This window comes from Protopterus annectens, chromosome 16.part0 (genome assembly GCF_019279795.1).
Source record: "Protopterus annectens isolate FY-2018-M chromosome 16.part0, PAN1.0, whole genome shotgun sequence".
Classification (NCBI taxonomy): domain Eukaryota; kingdom Metazoa; phylum Chordata; order Ceratodontiformes; family Protopteridae; genus Protopterus; species Protopterus annectens.
This window is the reverse complement of record NC_056750.1, coordinates 842,135,710-842,156,461: the sequence shown is the minus strand read 5'-3', so window position 1 is coordinate 842,156,461 and position 20,752 is coordinate 842,135,710. Positions and strand designations below refer to the sequence as shown.

Here is a 20,752-nt window from a genome sequence, read left to right as displayed (position 1 = left end):
TAAGCCAAGTGTGATGACTGCAACAGTAAATACACTCTAACATCTATATTTATGCTAAGTGTACACAACTGTACTTTCTAACTGGCCTTTTGGATACCTTTTCTGCAGCTTCTGTGGCCCCTGAGTCTCCGTGTACTGCACCAAAAGAAAAGCTGGATAGGTTCTACAAGCTGCCTGGGGAGTACAGATTTCTTTATAAATGCTTTTCTGCTGACCCTTCTTTACTGTCAGTCTCCCTCCACAAAGCTGTTGTTTTTTAGTAAAGGTAGTAGGGACATTGAAAGAAAGTATACTCTGCTGCCACCTCAGCCTTTAGGGCCATTAACTACCAGACTTGTATGACCAGGTATGTTTGGGCTCTTTTTTTTCAAGTTTGTAAGGTGGTTTCTGACCTTCCTGACTCTGAGGGGGGCAGGCTTTAGTCCTTTCCTTGCTTGGCTGCACTTGGCAAGTTACTCGCCATTCAGTCAGATGCAGTTTTGATGCAACTTTTGCCTATTCTAGGGTTTGTTGCCTTTGGTTCAGTTGTGTGGAATTATTCTTGGCTTCATCTTCAGGCTTTTTGTGATGACATCAGTACCAGACTATTGGATGCAAAAACCTTTTTGGCTCTGCTGCTGCTACTGAGCTATTGAAGCCCCTCCATGCTAAGGCCAAAGCCTTAAGGAGCTGAAACATGTTTTTGTTTCTAAGTTTCAGGGGAAACTATCCTTCCAATTCTGCTTTTGTTTGTAGGCAATCTTGTACTCCTGAGGGCAAGAAAGGTTTGTGACGTGTTCCTCCTGCTAAGTCTGCTCAGACTCCTGCTTCCCAAAACTTTCTTTTCAAGACGAGCCTGGTTCTATTTGACTGTTGCTTCCCCTCCCTTCTGCCAGGTTTCCTTGTCTCTTCCCAATTGCCTTCAAATCACCTCAAACTATTGGGTTGCCTCTACTATCCGTTAAAGGATGTTTCATGGTTTGAAAGTCTCTTCCTCCATTTTCAGGCATTCCTCAACATCATGGGCAAGAGCTCTCTCTTCCTGGAGGTTCTTCACTCCCTTGAATCAAGGCACCATTCCAGCCATGTCTCCCTACCCTGGTGGGAAAGGGATATTATTTCATAATGCTTTTGGTCCCACATGTAGACCAGTTCTGGATTTTCCCCTGCTCAACATTTTTCTCCAAATTTTTTCCTTTGGATGTTCCTGCAGCCATTGTTTCCTCGTTTACTTCTTCAGGCCTTTCAGGTGTCTGTAGGTGTTCATGTTTCACTGTTGCAGTCATTACATTTGGGTTATCTGCTTGCAGATAGCCTTCACTCGACCTGATTATCAAAGTCTTGGCTCCTGCATCGGTTGCTGTCTCATCTTCCATCACGTCAGGTAGTCAGGAGTATAAAGCGTGCAGCTGACGCCATTACATCAGTCTTTCTTGCTGTGTGGTGCCTGAAGAAGCAGTTCGCAAGTGCCGGTCAGCTGACTCCTGAAATTTTCATTTTCGAGTTTCAGAACTGAAGTCTTCAAATAAAGCTAAGTACCCCGTTGGGGAAACTTTTTCTTGCTCTAAACCGATGTTAGTAAAAGTCAGTACTTCCATTTCTTGTGGAAAGCAAATACCTCATAAAGATTTTCATTCATACTGTATTCCTTGCTTAGGACCTGACCACAACATACCTCGCTGTCGGTTTTGTGCCTTGTTTAAGCAACAAACTATTCATTGTCTGTATATTTACTCTTCTAAATGTTTTGGTACTCTGTTCAGTTATCCAGATAAGTCTTTGGTAAGCCATCCGACTACCGACATTCCGAAAAATGCAAAGATAAAGGCAGAGACAGGCCGCCTAGGTCCAAAGTTGCCGATGACGTTTCTCCTAAGCCAGTTCACCAGCACCCAGTGAGGTGCTTTCGCAGCCCTTGATACCCGCTACTTCAGATTTGTAGGCCTCTACTGAGAACCATTCGGAGCATGGTATGCCACGAGATGCTTCAACTGTGGAACCTACGGATGTCTCTACCTTGGATGTGTCCGGAGCCGTTGTGCAGGCACCAGCTTCTGAGGGTATATTCAGGCCTACTGACTTGCATATTAAACAGACGCCATCTTCTTCAAGGCCTAAAACTCAAACCATGCCTAGAAAACCGTCGCCCAGACCGCATGGTCAGGCCTCTATGCCTAAAAAACAAATGAGAAGAACGGCTGAAGACCTTATTACTTTAATCGGGGGAAGCTAACCTTCCCCCTCTTAAGAGACCTAGGACTGAATTTGCCTATACTACTACTGACCAGGATTCTGAAATTTCTGTTTCTTCTGATGACCAGGATTTACTCTTATCTACCTATGAGGATTCTGATGCAGAGGATCATCTGCTCCCCCCCAGAGGAATTCTCTTTTGGTGAAACCTTGCATACTCTTAGGGAGCATTTCCATTGGGAAAGCCAGGATTACTCTGATCCTAAAAAGGGTCTTAGGGATTTTTTTACTTCTGCCCCAGCACAGGCCTTTAGCCATCCCTCCTGTACTAGACATTGTTGATGCCTTTTCGGAATCTAGCTTGGCCCCTGACTCTCTACCTCCTGCTCCCAGAAAACCCGATAGTTATTACAGGGTTCCTGACTGTTCCTTTTTAAAACTCCTACTGTGAATCCTGAGACCATTTGACAGGGACCCAAGGGCATTAAGGCTACTACTGCCAAAAATCCTAAACCCTCTGATAGAGACTCCAGTGCGCTGGGTAGATGGGATAAGAAGGTATACACTTCTGCAACCTTGGCCATTAGGACCTTAAATTGCCGGTTTCATATGTTAAAGTATCAGCAGCATACTATTGGATTGCTTAAACAAAAATTATGTTGATTCCTGACTGTGCTGAAAATAAGTATTTACAGGATTTAATGCATTCTGCTGAACAGGTTGGAAAGCATACTTTGCAGTATGGTTTTGATTCACTAGAGGCTTCTTGCAGGGCTGCTGTCACTGGGTCTGTACTTAGAAGGCATACTTGGCTTAAGGAGCAATCCTTGCCAGATCATGTTAAAGCTAAATTGCTGGATGCTCCCTTAAATCAGGACTGCCTGTTTGGCAACAAAGCAGAGGAAGTTCTTAAAAAGATGGAGGAAAAAGCTAAATCTATGCAAACTGGATTTCCTACAAGTGCAGCCTCCAAGATTTAGTAAGCATTTGCCCTCTAAGAATTGGTCCTTTCCTGCCTCTTCCAGGACTTCTCAGTCCAAATCCAGAACCAGCAGAATACCCAGGCTTCAGTCCCAGGGTACGCACAGGACTAAGCAGTGGGGGGGCTCCCACTTCGAAATCAGGAAGTAGTAAGACCACCCTCTATGGTAAACTGTCTCAATGGCTTAACTTTAAAACTTCCAAGCACTTCTCAACTGCTCCTTTAGGGGGAAAGATTGCTCTGCAGGCAAAAAACTGGGAACTCATTACCCAGGACAAATGGGTTTTAAGTATAGTTTCCCAAGGATGCAGATTTCACTTATACACGTTACCACCCCCAAACGGTTGGCCAGATCTGCCCACAAATCAGTGGGCAGAGGCTCAAAAGCAAGTACTCTGTCTCTTAAGCATAAAGACTTTTCATACTGTACCAGAAGAGGAAAAGGGACAAGGTTTCTACTCAAGACTTTTCCTGGTACCCAGAAAAGACAACTCATGGCGTCCTATCCTGGACCTTTCTATCTTAAACACCTTTTTGGTGATTCCAAAATTCAAGATGCTAACTCTTCACCAGTTACTTCCTATGCTAGGCAAAGATGCCTGGTTGGCCACACAGGATTTAGAGGAAGCCTACCTGCACATCCCAATCAGGGAATCTTGCAGAAGATACCTATGTTTCAAAGCAGGCTACATGCACTATCAATTCTCTGCACTGCCCTTTGGCTTAGTTATTGCACCCAGGGTATTCACAAAGTGCCTAGCTCCTGTCATTGCATTTTTCAGGCAAAGAAATATTCAAATATACCCATATCTGGACGATTGTCTAATTCAGGTAGAAAGCCAGGGCATACTTTTGAATCATCTGGCATTTGTACTAAAGGTGCTAACTTGTCTGGGATACACCATAAACGAAAATAAATCACATCTGGTACCTTGTCAACAAATTATATTTCTGGGAGCAAGCTTGAACACAACTTCCCAGATGGCTTTCCTCACGCCAGAGAAACAAATTCATTTGACAACTTACTTCAAACTGGTGGCCACAAGAACCCTACTATCTGCAAGGTAAATACTGCGAGCCTTGGGGTTCATGGCCTCCTGCATTCTGCTAATTCCACATGCAAGACTGCATATGAGGAAACTACAATGGTATCTAAAAAGCCTATGATGTCAACATTCTCAAGATCTAGAAGCAGTGATTCCTATCATACCTTGCCTACGGTTAGAATTCCTTTGTTGGGCAGAGGCCTGCCACCAAAGCAAGGGACTACCATTCACTCTACCTCTTGCCGCCCAAACCCTAACAACACACGCATCAGACTATGCATGGGGGGCTCACCTGGCAGTGAAGTGCATTCAGGGCAAATGGAACCCAAGTCAAATGCACCTGCATATCAATCAGAAAGAAATGTTAGCTGTACGGAATGCTCTGACAGCCTTCAAGGACCACATTCTTCCAGGACAATTAATGATAAAGATGGACCACGCCACTGTTGTGGTACATAAACAAGCTGGGGGTACCTGTTCTTACTCCCTCTGCAGACTGGCCATGGCTTTGTGGAACACAGCCTTGAGCTACCAAGTGCATCTGCAGGCTCAGTTCCTGCCAGGAAACCTAAATACACTGGCAGACGAACTAAGCAGAAATCTCATGGACCCACACAAGTGGAAACTGGAACCTAAGACTTTCATCATGTTGATAAACTAATGGGGGAGCCCAGATACAGACCTGTTTGCTTCCCCCCCAGAACTACCAATTGAACAAATTCTGCACAAGGACTCCCCACAAACAAGCTTGGAAAGTGGATGCTCTGTCCTTCATCTGGAAAAATCTATCAGTTTATGCCTTCCCTCCTCTGCCTCTCCTCTCCAAAGTACTACTAAAGATCAAACGGGACAAACCAAGGATGATACGGATTGTACCAGGCTGGCCACGCCAGCACTGGTACCCCCTCTTGCACAGTGTGTCACTGCTACCCCATGGCACCTGCCTCAGACCCTTACCCTGCTGTCACATCAGAAGAGGCAGATTCTGCACCCCCAGCTTCAAACCCTGAACCTGGCAGCCTGGCTAATTACCTAATCTCTCCTTTACCATCCCTCAGTAAACAAGTGTTGGATGTCATTGTGGAGGCAAGGAGGCCTAGTACTAGAAAATCTTTTGCTGAAAAATGGAAGAGATTCTGTGCCTGGAAATAAACAAAAGGGATGGCCACAACAGCACCCAATTTACCTTGGAGTTTTCAATACTTAACTGAGATACTTTACAAGGGCCTTTTCTTTTCCTCCTCAAATTCATGCCTCAGCCATTTCAGCTCATTACAACACAGAACCACCCCTCTTTTCTCACTTACTGCTCAAGTAGATGTTCTTCATGTTTCACTGTTGCAGTCATTACATTTGGGTAATCCTGCTGGCAGGTTGCCCTCAGTCGACCTGAATTCCAAGTCTTGGGTCCTGCGTCGGCTGCTGTTGAGCCTTCCCTGACGTCAGGTCATCAGGGGTACAAAAGAAGGAGCTGACTCCATTTTCTTCAGTCTTTCTTGCCGTGTGGTGCCCAAAGCAGTAGTAGTTCGCAAGTGCCGGTTGGCTGACTCCTGAGATTTTCGTGTTCGAATTTCAGAGCCGAAGTCTTCAATAAAGCTAAGTACCCTGTTGGGGAAACTTTTTCTTGCTCCAGACCGATGTCAGAAAAAGTAAATAATTGTATTTCTTGTGGAAAGCAAATACCTCATAAGGACTTTCATTCTTACTGTATTCCTTGCCTAGGCCCTGATCACAATTTTTCTGGTTGTCTGTTTTGTGCTAGATTTAACCAACGCACTGTTAAGCGTTAGTATGATTTTGCTTTAAACTATTTTGGATGCCGGTTTAATTATCCAGAAATGTCATTGGATAGCCATCTGAATACCAAAGTTCACAAAAAAACGCAAAGAAAAGGAGAGAGGTAACCAAGGCCCAAAACCGACGACGAAGCTTCTCCTAAGCCAGTCGCCGGTTTTCAGTGAGGTGCTTTCGCAGCCCCTGACGCCCACTACTTGAGTCGCAGGCTGCTACCGACTCCCACGTGGAGTCGGCCATGCCGCTGGAAACTCGAGGTATTGGAGCCTCGGATACTATTCCCTCAGATGGGTCTGGAGCAGCTGAGCAGGCACCGGGTTTTTATTGTGTATTCAGACATAAACATCTTTACATTAAACCTACTTCAGCTTTAAAGGCAAGACTAAAGCTCCTTCTAAAGCAAAGAAACAAATTCAAGAGACACGTGGACAGGCCTCTATGCCCAAAAAACAGATGCTCAAAATGGCCGAAGACTTGATTATCTTGATCAGGGGTTCCCATCCCCCTCCTGATAAGAGGCCTAGGCAAGAGACTGACTGAATCTTCAGATTAGGTTTCTATTTCTTCTGATTCCTCTTCTGAACAGGAATATTCTGTTCCCCCCTATGAGGATTCTGATGCTGAAGAATCTATACCTTCAGCTTCTCCTCCAGAGGGCTATTCTTTTGGGGAAATCTTGCATACCATGAGGGAGCATTTCCACTGGGAGAGCCAAGATTTTTCAGAATCTAAAAAGAGGCTCAGAGATTCTTTTACTTCCTCAACACAGGCCTCTAACCATTCCACCTGTGTTAGACATTGTAGATGATGTGTTTTCGGAGTCTAGTCTTACCCCTGACTCCTTACCTCCAGCTCCTGTTAAGCCTGATAGATATTACAGGGTTCCTGACTCCCATAAGTTCCTTTTTAAAAACCCTGCTGCAGACCCAGAGACTATTTCTCAGGGTCCAAAAGGAGTTAAGGCTTCCGCTGCAAAAAACCCTACCCCCTCTGACAGATTCTAGGGCACTGGATAGATGGGGAAAAAGGTTTACACATCTCCTTGGCTATAAGGACCTTAAACTGTCATTTTCATATGCTCAAATATCATCAACATGTCATGGCATTGCTTAAACAGAAAATGTTAAACTCTGAATGTGCATAAAACAAGTAAATGCAGGATTTATTGCATGCAGCTGAACAAGTTGGAAAGCATACTTTGCAATGTGGTTTTGATGCTTTGGAGGCCTCCTGCAGGGCCGTAGTTACGGGTTCTGTAATTAGGAGGCATGCTTGGTTAAAGGAACAAAATCTGCCTGATCATGTGAAAGTTAAATTATTAGATGCACCTTTACAGCATAATACTTTGTTTGGTGTTAAGGCAGAAGAGGTGTTAAAGAAAATGGAGGACAAAGCTAAATCAATGCAAACTGTCAAAGATGTTTTACAAGTACAGCCACCTAGGTTTAGTAGACACTGGCTTACAAAGAATTGGTCCTTTCCTGTGTCAGACAGACCTCAAAGGGGCAGATCCAGATGCTCTAGAGGCAGATCCCAGGTGCAAGGCACATACAGGTCAAAGCAATGAGGTGCTTCTACCTCCAAAGTTGGAGAAGACAAATCATAACCTTACAGGAAACGGTCCCAATGACTTCCCCCTGCCTGCACCAAGCACTTAACTCCTGGCAGTACCCTTAGGGGGAAAATTAGCACTTTTTTCTCAGAATTGGCACATTATAACCCAGGACAAGTGGGTTCTAAACATCGTGTCATAAGGATACAAGTTCCATTTCCATACCCTGCCAAAGGCAAACAGATGGCCAGATCTGCCAAAAAATCAATGGGCAGAGGCACAAAAACAAGTCTCATCCCTCATGGACATTGGGGCCATTCAACAAGTACCAGAGCAAGAGCAGAAAAAAGGATTTTACTCAAGACTGTTCTTGGTACCCAGAAAGGACAAGGCCTGGAGACCAATACTGGACCTATCTATTCTGAACACATTCCTGGATATACCAAAATTCAAAATGTTACAGCAGCTTCTGCCCATGCTGGGCAAGAATGCTTGGCTTGTGACTTTAGACTTAAAAGAGGCATACCTGCATGTCCCAATCAGACAGTCATGCAGAAGATACCTCAGATTCAAGGCTGGCTTGAAGCATTACCAATTCTCTGCACTGCCCTTTGGCTTATCTACTGCGCCCAGGGTCTTTACAAAGTGCCTGGAACCAGTAATTGCATTCTGCAGACAGAGGAATACAAATATAGCCTTACTTGGACTACTGTCTAATTCAAGCAGAGAACAAGGACATTCTTCTACAGCATCTGGCATTTGTGAAAAACCTTCTAACATGCCTAGGGTACACAGTCAACGAAAAGAAATCAAAACTAGTACTCTCTCAAGAGATAATATTCCTGGGTGCAAGCTTACATACAACTGCCCAGATGGCTTATCTCACGCCAGACAAAGGCAACTGACGACTACCTATTTCAAGGTGTTAGCAACAAAGGCACAGTTATCAGCAAGAAAAATTATGCAGGCTTTGGGCTTCATGGCATCCTGCAGTCTACTAATTCCATATGCAAGACTGCATATGAGGAAGCTTCAGTGGTCCCTAAAAAGTGTTTGGACTCAACATTGCCACAGCCTGGAGGCAATAATTACTCTCATTCCCTGCCTGCAACAGGAGTTTCAATGGTGGTCGAGGGCTTGTCACCAGAACAAGGGACAGCCATTCACATTACCCCCAGCCAGGCAGACACTAACAACGGATGCATCAGATTATGCCTGGGGGTCCCACATGGCAGGAAGATGCATTCAGGGCACATGGCCCTCAAACCAAATGCATCTACGTATCAATCAAAAAGAGATGCTAGCTGTTCAAAATGCCCTGACAGCCTTCAAGGACCTACTTCATCCGGGACAACTACTGATAAAGACATACAATACCACGGTCATGTGGTATATAAATAAGCAGGGGCGCACACATTTTTAACTCCTTTGCAGACTAGCCATGACTTTGTGGGACACAGCATTGACTTACCAAGTACATCTGCAGACACAATTCCTGCCAGGAAAAGAAAATACTCTGGCAGACGAACTAAGCAGAAACCTCATGGATCCCCACGAGTGGCACCTGGATCCACAAGTCTTCAGCATGATAACAAGGAAATTGGGGATGCCCTGATATAGATCTATTTGCCTCCCCTCACAACTACCAACTAAAAAGATTCTGCACAAGGACTTATCACAGACAAGCATGGAAAATGGATGCCCTATCTTTCAGCTGGAAAAACCTATCACTATATGCCTTTCTTCCACTGCCACTCCTCCCCAAGGTACTCCTAAAGGTCAGACAGGAGAAGCCAAAGATGATACTGATTGCCCCAGACTGGCCCCGCCAGTACTGGTATCCAATACTAAGAAATTTGTCTCCATGCCCAGCTTGGACCTTACCTCAATTACCCCATCTACTGTCCCAGCAAAACAATCAGATCCTGCACAGCCAACTCAGGACTTTAAACCTGGCAGCATGGCGGATAATGTAATCATACAAAACACACCTCTCAGTAACGCTGTGATGGATGTCATTTTGGAAGCCAGAAGGCCCAGTACTAGAAAATCTTATGCTGGAAAATGGAAGAGATTCTGTGCTTGGAACCAGGCACAAGGGACTGATACAGCTGTACCAAATATTCCTCAGATTTTGCAATACTTTGAGATGCTGGACAAAGGCCCATCATTTTCATCAATTAAAATTCATGCCTCTGCCATTTTGGCTCATTACAATATAGAGCCACCAATCTTTTTTCATCCTTTATTAAAGCAATACCTCAGAGGAGCCAAAAATTTAAGGCCTCCAAGGAGATCACCAATACCTGCATAGGACCTCAACTATGTCTTGGAAAAACTTACCCTGCCTCCTTTTGAGCCAGCTGCTACTGTTGATGTAAAGTTTTTATCTTGGAAAACAGCTCTGCTCCTAGCAATTACTTCTGCAAGACGAGTTTGAGCTACAGGCCCTCATGGCTGTGGAACCTTTTATCATGTTTTATCCAGGCAGAGTTTCTCTGAGGACAAACCCGACATTTATGCCTAAAGTGGTGTCCAGTGTGGCTCTTAACCAAACCATTCATCTGCCAACTTTTTATCCAAATTCACAGAAATAGGGGCAGAGAATTCTGCATTCCTTGGACGTACACAGACAGCTTAGATTCTGTTTGGACAGAACCAAAGCTTTCAGGAAGACAGAGCAATTACTAGTGGCATATGCTGTAGGATCACAAGGAAATGCTATATCAAAGCAGACTATTTCAAAGTGGATAGGCCACTGCATTCATTTCTGCTATTTTCAACATGGCAAGCCAGTGCCTAAGGACATTAGGCCGCATTCAACCAGAGCTGCAGCCACTTCAGCAGCCTTTCTCAGGGGAGTACCAACGAAAGACATTTTAGAGGCTGCTACTTGGAGTTCAGTGCACACCTTTACAAAGCACTATCATCTGCCACTCTACTCTAAATCCAGGGTAGGCTTTGCCACTGCAGTTCTGCAGGGCCTCATAGCCACTCCTAATACTGTTTCGCTCCAGACTCCCAGCCATAGCTTTGGGACTCTACCCAAATGTAATGACTGCAACAGTGATACACGAAGAACATAGTATAGTTGTGTACACTTACCAGAAATGTAGATGTTAGAGTGTATTCACTGTTACAGTCCAGGTTACCCACCCGCAATCCCCTTTTTTTTCTGCTGGAACTTATCTTTCCTTCTCTGATTTTATACAACCTATGTGGTGTATTTGCTTGTAGATGAAGGTCAAGTTTATATTGGTGCATGTAATTTATATATATATATATATATATATATATATAATATATATATATATATATATATATATATATATATATATATATATATATATATATATATATATATATATATATATATATATATATATATATATATATATATATAATTTTTTGGCTACCCTTTTAGGGGGCACCTGACATCTGGGGCAAAAAAAAATGAAGAAACTGGCGTTTGCTCCTCCTTTTGTACCCCTGACGTCAGGGAAGGGGCGACAGCAGCCGACGCAGGACCCAAGACTTTGGAAATCAGGCCGACTGAGGGCAGCCTGCCGGCAGGATTACCCAAATGTAATGACTGCAACAGTGAATACACTCGAACATCTACATTTATGGTAAGTGTACACAACTGTACTTTCCTCAGAGGGCCCAAAAACTTAAGACCACCCAGGAGAGCCCCAACTTCAGCCTGGGACCTTAACTTTGTATTGGAAAAACTCACTCGTCCTCCTTTTGAACCAGCTGCAAATGCAGAGTTGAAATTCCTTTCTTGGAAAACAGCCTTCCTTCTACTCATCACTTCAGCAAGAAGGGTGTCTGAATTACAGGCCCTCGTGGCAGTGGAGCCTTTCATTATCTTTCATGCGGACAGGGTGTCCCTCAGGACCAATCCCTCTTTTATGCCCAAGGTGGTATCCAGTGTGGTCCTTAATCAGTCCATTCATTTGCCAACCTTCTTTTCTAATCCACGGAACAAAGGGAAACGAATTCTGCACTCCTTGGACGTTTACAGACAACTTAGATTTTACTTGGACAGGACTAAACCTCTGAGGAAGTCTGAACAGCTGCTGGTTGCATTTACTGCAGGGGCAGAGGGGAAGGCCATTTCAAAGCAAACCATTTCTAAGTGGATAGGCCATTACATTCATTTCTCCTGTAAGCACCATGGAAAACCTACCCCACAGGGGATAAGACCAGATTCAACCAGAGCTGCATCTACCTCTACAGCCTTTCTCAGAGGTGTCAATACTTGGGACATCCTAGAAACTGCTACCTGCAGTTCTGTACATACCTTCACCAAGCATTACCACTTGCCAATTTTTTTCAAAATCCTGAGCTTCTTTTGCCACTGTAGTCTTGCAGGGCCTTATAGCAGGTCCTAATGCTATCTAATTGCCTCCTCCCTTCCTTAGCTTTGGGAGCCTACCCAAATGTAATGACTGCAACAGTGAAACACGAAGAACATAGTACAGTTGTGTACACTTACCATAAAAGTAGATGTTCAAGTGTATTCACTGTTGCAGTCCTGGTTACCCTCCCTCCAGCCCCCTGACTTCTATTAACTATACCTCTATTCTTGCTTACTATGCTTAAAGCTTTCTGGTGTATTTGCTTTTTGTTGGAGGTGTAACCTTGTATATAATTGCTTCCCATTATGTGGGCACCTGACATCTGGGGCAAGAAAAACTGATGTAATGGCGTTGGCTGCATGCTTTATACCCCACATTACCTGACGTCATGGAAGATGAGACAGCAACCGATGCAGGATCCAAGACTTTGATGATCAGGCCGAGTGAGGGCTACCTGTAAGCAAATAACCCAAATGTAATGACTGCAACAGTGAATACACTCTAACATCTCAATATCTCAAGGATGCAAACCTTTGCATCTCTATTCATCATTTTTTCAAGAATTTTTTTACATTTTTCTTGTTTCTTCCTTGCTTTTTTAGTTCTGCACTTTACCTTTTGGTCTGTGTACTACACAAGGATATTCACTAAATTTCTTTGCTCCTGTCATTGCTTTTTGTAGGCTTCGTCGTATTCAGACTATCTGCTTTTGCAAGCTCCTTCTCCCAGCAGCCTGCTTCAGCATCTCCAATTTGCTTTTTACCTTTTACAGAGTCTGAGGTTCACCATAAACCTACAGACGTCAGTTGTGACGCTGTTCTAGGATCACATTTACCTTGGATGCAGCCTTCAGTTGGTCCCCATGTTGGCATCTCTTCTTGCCCCCAAGACTCTGTCTCTGATGACCTTTCTCTGTCTGTCATGGTTAGGGTATTCCTCAGTGTCCTATGGTTTGTAGGTTCATAGGTAGGTACTAGGCTGTTGGCCCTAGGGCCTATATAAGCCTAGCCAAAAATGTAACCTGGCTTTCGCCACCCAAGAAAATTATTTTCCTGTGCCCCTGTCGAGCAGAGCCACAGAAGTGATCCCTGGGGTGAATTTCCTATTTCCCATCCAATCATCAAGATTTTTCTTGAGTGCTAATGAGGAGCTCTGTTTGACATAGGTACTCCTCAAATGGGGTAGGTTGCCTCCCGTGGCTCCCTGAAGGTCCAGGGTCTCTGGCCTCCTCATCAGAGGTCAGACCATTTTGACATAAAATAGATGAGGGCTCTACTTCTGGCTCTGCAAGCTTTTTATTCTGTCATTCATCCCAAGCCCCTTCAAGTTTTCACAGACAGTACCACAGTGATATGGTATTTCAACATGTGGCAGGGAGGGCAACAGGTCCTATCTTCTTTGCAGGTCTGGGATCTAGCTGTCGAATATCAAGGAACTCTTCAGGCAGTTTACATTCCCTCGTAGTATAATCTAGTGGCAGATTTATTGAGCAGGTCCGGAACATAAGCTCATAAATGGTTGCTTCATAGAGCTGTGTTCCTGGACCTTGTCCATTTCTGGAGTATTCCTTAGGTAGATTTGTTTGTCTCCCATTTGAACCAACAACTTCCTGTAATCTGTTGCAGAGTACCAAGTCCTCTGGCTTGGAAAGTGGATGCCCTTTCTTTTACTCAGAAGGGGATGTTTCTGTATGCTTTCCCACTCCTTCCTCTTGTCTTGTGCACAAGATCAGGCAGAACTTTTCCAAAATCTTGCTGGAGACTTCCTTTTGGCCCAGACAGCAGTGGTCCCCCCTTCTCTCTCGCTTGGCCAGGGCAATTACCACCAGTTACCTAACAGAGTAGATCTTCACACACAAGACAAGGGATCTCTTATCCGTCTTCACTTGTCCACTCTTCAGTTGATGTTGTTGGTGATAGGGGTTTGATCTCTTTTAGGCACCTCTTTTCTGAGGATTTTCTGAGGACATTCTCTGGGTTCTGCAGGAAGTCGGGAAGGTCCACTACCAGAAAATCCTGCATGTCCAAATGGAAAAGATTTCCTGTCTGGTACCTCTGTCTCCATCAGGATCCCCCATCTGTGGATATCCCTATGGATGTTCTTCGTGTTTCACTTTTGTAGTCTTGACTGTGAGATTTCCCACAGTGGAAGCCCTTGACTGGCCCGACTATGGGAGACAATTTTCCCCTCCTCCAGGAGCCAGAGGATGCCCTATCCGACATAATTTCTTGTGTATAAAGGGAGTCGGTCAGTGTCATGACCTCATTTCTTTCCTGCCATCAGATCCTGAAGCAGAGTAACAGTCAGTGCATTGGACAGTCCGCACCAGAGAAAATGGCAAACAGATACCAGACAAGGACTTTCAGTTCTTCTGTGTGACTTGCTTTGGGCCCGAATACTGTGTTCCCAGCTGGGTTTTTTTTGCTCATGTTAATAGTAGAACCATTAAGTGTAGGCTGAAGGTTCCAGCTAGGCATCTTAGTGAGTTGTCAGCCATCTGCTTACAATGGCATCTGCCATTCAAGCTGAAATAGATTTCCCTAGGTGGAGAAAGGAGAAGGAAAATTACTTCAGGTTTAGGGCCTCAAATGACGCTCGCTTGCCATAAGCCAGTCCTCCTAGGCTGTTATCGCCAAAGAAGTGGAGGCACATTCGCAGCTCCCTTTCTCGACCAAGGTGGTGGAACAGGCCTCTATCGAGACCCATTCAGAGTCCGATATGCCTTCCAGCCCCTCAACTTCCCTTCAAGCCGAAGAACTCAGTTCAGCGGTTAGGTCTGTCTCTGGCTTCTGACTATGGTTCTTTGCGTTGTCAGGACATATCTTTAGCTTTTCCCTCATGGGAGTTGGATGTCTGTCCAGGGGAAGAGGTCGGCCTAAGACAAAAACTGAAGGCCGTTCACAAGAAAGCTACTCCCTTCCTGTCTCAGCCTACTTCCAGGCCTACCAACCAGACTTTGTGAGGTTGGCTGAAGATTTAATCCCCTTGGTTAGGTCCAAACGCTTTCCTCCTCAGTTCTCATTGATTAAAAAAAAGAGAGACTCTTCCAGAAGATTTTTTTTGATTCTTTGGGTTCAGATGATAATCTTGACTAGGAGGAATCCACCTTTGAAGAAGGTGTTTCCATTGCCTCCTGTGGGGATTCTGACTCCAAGGAAAACCTTGTATCAGCTTCCTCCCCAAGGATATTTTCTTTGGGGAAACCTGACATACCTTGAGGAAACACTTCAAGTGGGAAGTTGAAAACCACCCACAATCCAAGATAAGGATTAGGCAATTTCTCTATCTCCCTGAACACAACCCCCTTTCTATTATCCCTGTTTTAGAGGTGGTAGATGATGGCTTTTAGGATTTTTCCTTGAAACGGGGCTCTCTGCCCCCTGCCTCTAGAAAACCTGACAGATTTTACAGGGTTCCAGATGCTCATAAACACCGCTTTAAGAACCCTGTAGCAGAACCTGAAGTTGTTACTTTAGGCTTTAAGGGGGCAAAAGTAACTCCTCCAAAAATCCCTTGCATTCTGACAGTGGGCCCTAGACATATTTGGAAAGAAAGTTTACACATCTGCTACTCTCGTCATGTGGGCTTTGTCAGTTTCATATGGTTAGGTACCAATTATCTGTTTTTGAGCAGATGAAACAGAAATTGATGGGCAATGAAAACAAGAGTCTCTATCTACAGAGTTGTTAGATCTTTGCAGTTCCCATTCTGAGGTAGATAAACACTCTCTGCACTGTGGCTGTGATGCCATAGAAGCCTCCAGTAGGGCAGCAGCTACAGGTTCCATCATCCAAAGCCATACATGGCTGAGACAGCAATCCTTCCCAGACCGCATTAAATCTAGTTTCCTTCCCTTGGACAAAGAAGTTCTCTTTGGTCACAAGGCTGAAGCTCTCCTAAATAAAATGGACAATAAGGCAGACCATCAAGGACTTTCTTCATGTTCAGCCTCCTTGTCTCAGCCAAAATTACCCTATCAAGGACTGGTCCTTTCCAGCCCAGTTTAAGCATAGACAAAGAAAACACCATAGGGAAGGAAGCCACAGACTGCACTAATGGCCCAAACAATGGCAAATGGACTCCAGTAGACCAGAGAGTTCTCATGCACAGGCCCCTAGCAGGAAGCTACCATGACTCAGGCATGGTACTCCCTACCCTCTCTGCATCCCTCTTCCAGGCGGGGGGGGGGGGGGGGGGGCTGTCACGATTCCACAGGAACTGGACTCTCATTACCAGTGATCAGTGGGTGCTAAACATCATTTCAAAGGGTTAGAAACTGAAGTTGAAACACGTGGTTTACTCTGGTATTCCAGACATGCCTTCAAACCAAACATCCAAGGCATTAACTCAGAGATTCTGTGCGCTCAAGGTTCTGTGAAACCTTTACCAGAACACTTAAAAAGAAGAGGGTTTTATTCCAGACTCCTTTTCTGCACCAGGAAAAGAAGGTACTTGGTGCCCAATTGTGGACTTGTCAAAGCTCAACCAGTTCTTACAGGTTCCAAAATTCAAAATGCTAACACTTGAATAACTTCTGCCCATGATCTCTCCCAGTGCCCTCATGATTACCCTAGACCTAAAATATGCCTACCTCCATATTCCCATAGAGGAATCACACAGGAGCTTCTTGCACTTCAGAGCAGGTACCAGACACTATCAATTCTGTACTTTGCCCTTTGGCTTGTCTGTTGCTCTCAAGGGTGACGCAAAATGCCAAGCACCAGTGATGGCCTTCTGCAGGACAGAGGGAGTTCAGATTTACCCCTTTTTGAAAGATTGCCCTGTTCAGGCAACAAACCTAGAAAAACTCTGAGTGGACTTGCTTTTCACCTACTGTCTTCTAACCTCATTGGGGTTCACCATCAGTGCACACAAATCTCAGACAGAACCCACAAATAGGATTGCATTCCCAGGGGGCTCTAATGGACTCTGCTGTCCAGAAGGCTTTTTTTTTTTTTTTTTTACCCCCCCCAAGACAGTCTCCTTCCTGACCTTGTATTTCAAGAAAGTCTTGGTCATAGATTACCTTACAGCCAGGGAGAACCTTGTGGCCTTGGGTTACATGGCCTCTTGCATCCTTATGATTCCCCTGGCCAGACTGTACACGTGAAAACTTCAGTGGTACCTCAAGAATTTGTGGTGCCAACATGCGCCATCTCTCACTTTCAAGATAAAACTGCTTCCTTGCCTCAGAAAGGAGTTTGCCTGGTGGGCCTAGGAATGTTCTCTCAATCCAGGTCTGCCTTCAGGTTCACTCCTCAGGAATAAGCTCTGCCATCAAATGCATCAGAAATAGCACGGGGAGCCCAATTCAAGAGCTTCCAGACTCCAGGCAGATGGGACTCCCAAGTTCAGATATAAACACATAAATCTAAAAGAACTTATGACAGTCCAAAAAGGCCTGATGGCTTTCCAAAATAAATGGAAACCTAGAGTCCTTCTGGTGAGGCGATACCATGGTTATGTGGTACACAAACAAGCAGGGAGGAACCCATTCTTAACCAATTTGCTGCCTAGCCATGGATGTTTGGGAAACAGCTCACTGCCTAGGATTGCATCTCATTACACAATACCTACTGGGAGAAAGCAACCATATAGCAAATCATCTCGGCAGAAGCTTGTCTGACCCCCACGAGTGGCATCTGCATCGGGAAGTCTTTCTAAGCATAGCCAAAAAGTGGGATGTGTCACAAATAAGACATTTTTGCCACCAAGGAAAAAGCTCACTTGAAAACGTTTAGTTCCAGGAAAAAAAAATGAAGTTGGCCTGGAAGACAGATGCTTTCTTTTTCACTTGGGCAGGCCCCTTTCTCTGTGCCTTCCCTCCAATACCACTACTCCCCAGGGTAGTGTTAAAGGTAATGGAAGAAGGACCAAGGAGGTAATCCTGATGGCCCTGGATTGGTCCAGGCAGAACTGGCACCCTCTACTACTCAGTCTAACCAGCATGGAGCCATGGCAGCTGCCTCGGAGAATGGACTTAATAACACAGGACAGGAGCAAGATAGTATTCCCCAACCTGCAGACACTCAGATTGTCAACATGGATGATCCCTTGAACCTATGGAGGAAACCTCTCCTTGACAAACAAGTCCTGAACATTTTAAAACGGGCGAGGATACCTAGCACTAGGAAGTCTTACTCTTACAAATAGGAAAGATTCACCTTTTGGTGCAATCAAAATGGACAAAACCCTCGTCTAGCTCAGAATCCTTTCATCCTCTCATATTTGTCCAGTCTCTTTGAAAAAGGTCTCTCATACTCCTCTGTTAAAATCCATGCATCAGCTATATCTGCCTGTTTGCCTTCTCGGCGTCCTTTCTTTTTCTCAACCCCTAACAAAACAGTTTCTGAGAGGGGTTGTCCACATTAGGCCTCCCAAAAATTCTCCGGTCCCTCAATTCTGTTTTGGAAAAACCTACTCTTCCACCCTTCAAATTGGCAATCAACTGAGTTAAAATTCTTAACCTGATAGACTGATTTCTTACTAGCTGTTGCTTCAACCAGAAAGGGTGCCTGAGCTTCAGGCCCTCATGTGTAAAACCCTTCACTGTCTCTCACCCGGAGTCTCACTCAGGACTAACCCTTTCTTTATGCTCAAGATGGTGGCAGAGACTTTGTTAAATCAATCCATACATTTGCCAGCTTTCTTTGTTGCTTTAAGTTTAAGCAGTCGAGGTTTTGCATGCTAGTTAAGCATTTAGTAGCTCACATGACTGGGGATAAACATACTATTGGAAGAAGTTGTGTTAATTGTAGGATTAGCCTTTTAATTTGCAAAATGGGTAGAGTTGGGACCCAGATGCAACCATGTGAACAGTGCCTGGCAAGAATTAAATAGGTTGCTCACAGAGAGTACTGGTTAAAGTGATGTGCTTGACTGAAATAATCAGTTGTAAGTTTTGCTGATTTAACAGACTTTCCAAACATAACAAGCCTGACTACTTCCAGGTGTTACATGCCAGGTCTTGATTTCCAGATTCGAGTGTTAATATTTTTTCCTTTTTTCAGTGCTGGATGTTTTGTGGCTAAGTACCTATGTGTTTGCCATCGCTTATGCAGCCGCTGATGGGTCACTGGAAACCCCGCCTGAAGTTGTTATTGTTTCATTACCGGTAAGCATGTTTCACTGTTTTGTTTAGATGCATATACTTTGTAGCCTTTGGAAAGTGGTACACAGATTAAAGCATTTCCTGGCTAGTGAAGGAACAGCTCACTGACAGGATCTTGGTGAAAATACAAATGTACAGGAAAACATAACAGTTGGGGGGGGGGACAGGGACGACAAAGGATATTAACCGATAGGAGACTAAATAGTTTACAACAGTGTATGTACCAAATGCCGTATGCAAAAAAAAAAAAAAGAGGTAACTGATAAATGCTGGCAAAACACTGAATTCAAAGAACCCTTTATTTGTAAATAGTGCTGATAATAAGATTACATATTTTAACAAGCTTTGTTACTTTTCCTTTGACAATGTATCATGAAAGCCTTTAAACTAACACTGTCCCAGAAGGCTCATTTAACCAACACTTCTCTTGACCATAGTAAGACACATTTAATTGCTTTGTAACAAGTTAAAAATTGTCATAATGCACAGACACCTGTTGGCAAGCTGTTGCATTTCATGGATCCCTAATGAAGATAAAAGGTAAGTCCATAGTTGCTTGCTTTGAGCACAGCTATCAAGCTGCTTTTGAGAATCTGCAAATATGAAAGTCTAGTTGGGGGCAGATAATCTGTTTTCAAATTTTCTTTTCTGTTTATGCTGTAATACTTTCTACCAATGAAGGTTTTGTGGGAACCTATGGTGTTTCCTGGGTTGTGTCAGCCTCTAGCTGCCATTCGTTTGGCTGAAGTTGAGATGATCGATTTTTCACTGTGTTCGACAGTACATAAAAACTTGGAGTAAAACAAGATGACAAAACAGTGATAAGTCTGAATAAATTAAGTACACAAACTGATGATAAAACAAAATTATCCAGATCCACAACCAAATAGTATAACTTAAAAATCAAACTTTAATACTGTTTTGCATAAAAATGTCATCAGGCAAATAACTACATATGACAAAACACTTTTTTTTAGACTTAAAACAAGTTCACATGACTAAGACCACGTGATAAAAAAGCTCACATGACGAAGACCACACAAAGAATCATATGATTAAAATTCAAGCCAAATGATCTTAAAGGAATACTCACTTAACTCGGTTACTAGTTCCTTCAGTATAGTTTTTAATCATTTGGTCCTGGATACTGTTGTTTCCTAAACTTGATTATCCATTTATTTTCTTCTTTCTCTCTCATATTTTTAGCATCACCAACTTTTGTGTGTTGATATACCACTTGTAATGTAACAAATTAGAAAAAATGTGCAGTACTTGTTTCCTTAGTATGTTTATATAAAGCATTAGTTTCAGTACACCTTTTTATATGTAATAAATGGTCCCGTATATGCTGCTTGTGTTTACATTTAGTTTTACCGATATAGAAAGTGTCACGTATCTGACATTTTGCCATATAAACTAGATTTTTAGCATCCACATACCATATGCCCTTAATGTAATACTATTTTTTGTTCACTGGACATATAATATACTTACAGTACATATATTTTTAAGTACCTTGCTTATTACTTTTTAGACAATTTAATGCATGTTTGTTTTCTTTATAACAAAGTATTTTTTTTTTAGTTATTAGATTTCTTAAATCCACAACTAAGATATTCATTTCCTATTCCTTTTAATAAGGGAAGTTGTACTATTGGCCAGTATGTTTTTTTTTTTTTTTTAAAAAATTAAAAACTTGAAGAATTTTTTCTTTTTTTTTTTTTTAATTTT

At 43.5% G+C, this 20,752-nt stretch overlaps 1 protein-coding gene across 1 annotated transcript in view; it reads left to right on the top strand.

The window, feature by feature from the left end:
* NUP214 (nucleoporin 214) overlaps positions 1-20,752 on the top strand; it is a 3,229,616-nt gene that overhangs the window by 352,154 nt on the left and 2,856,710 nt on the right. Inside the window, exon 7 of the mRNA XM_044058190.1 lies at positions 18,921-19,024. Within this exon, the coding sequence (XP_043914125.1) occupies positions 18,921-19,024 (104 nt within the window). The remainder of the gene's footprint in view (positions 1-18,920; positions 19,025-20,752) is intronic.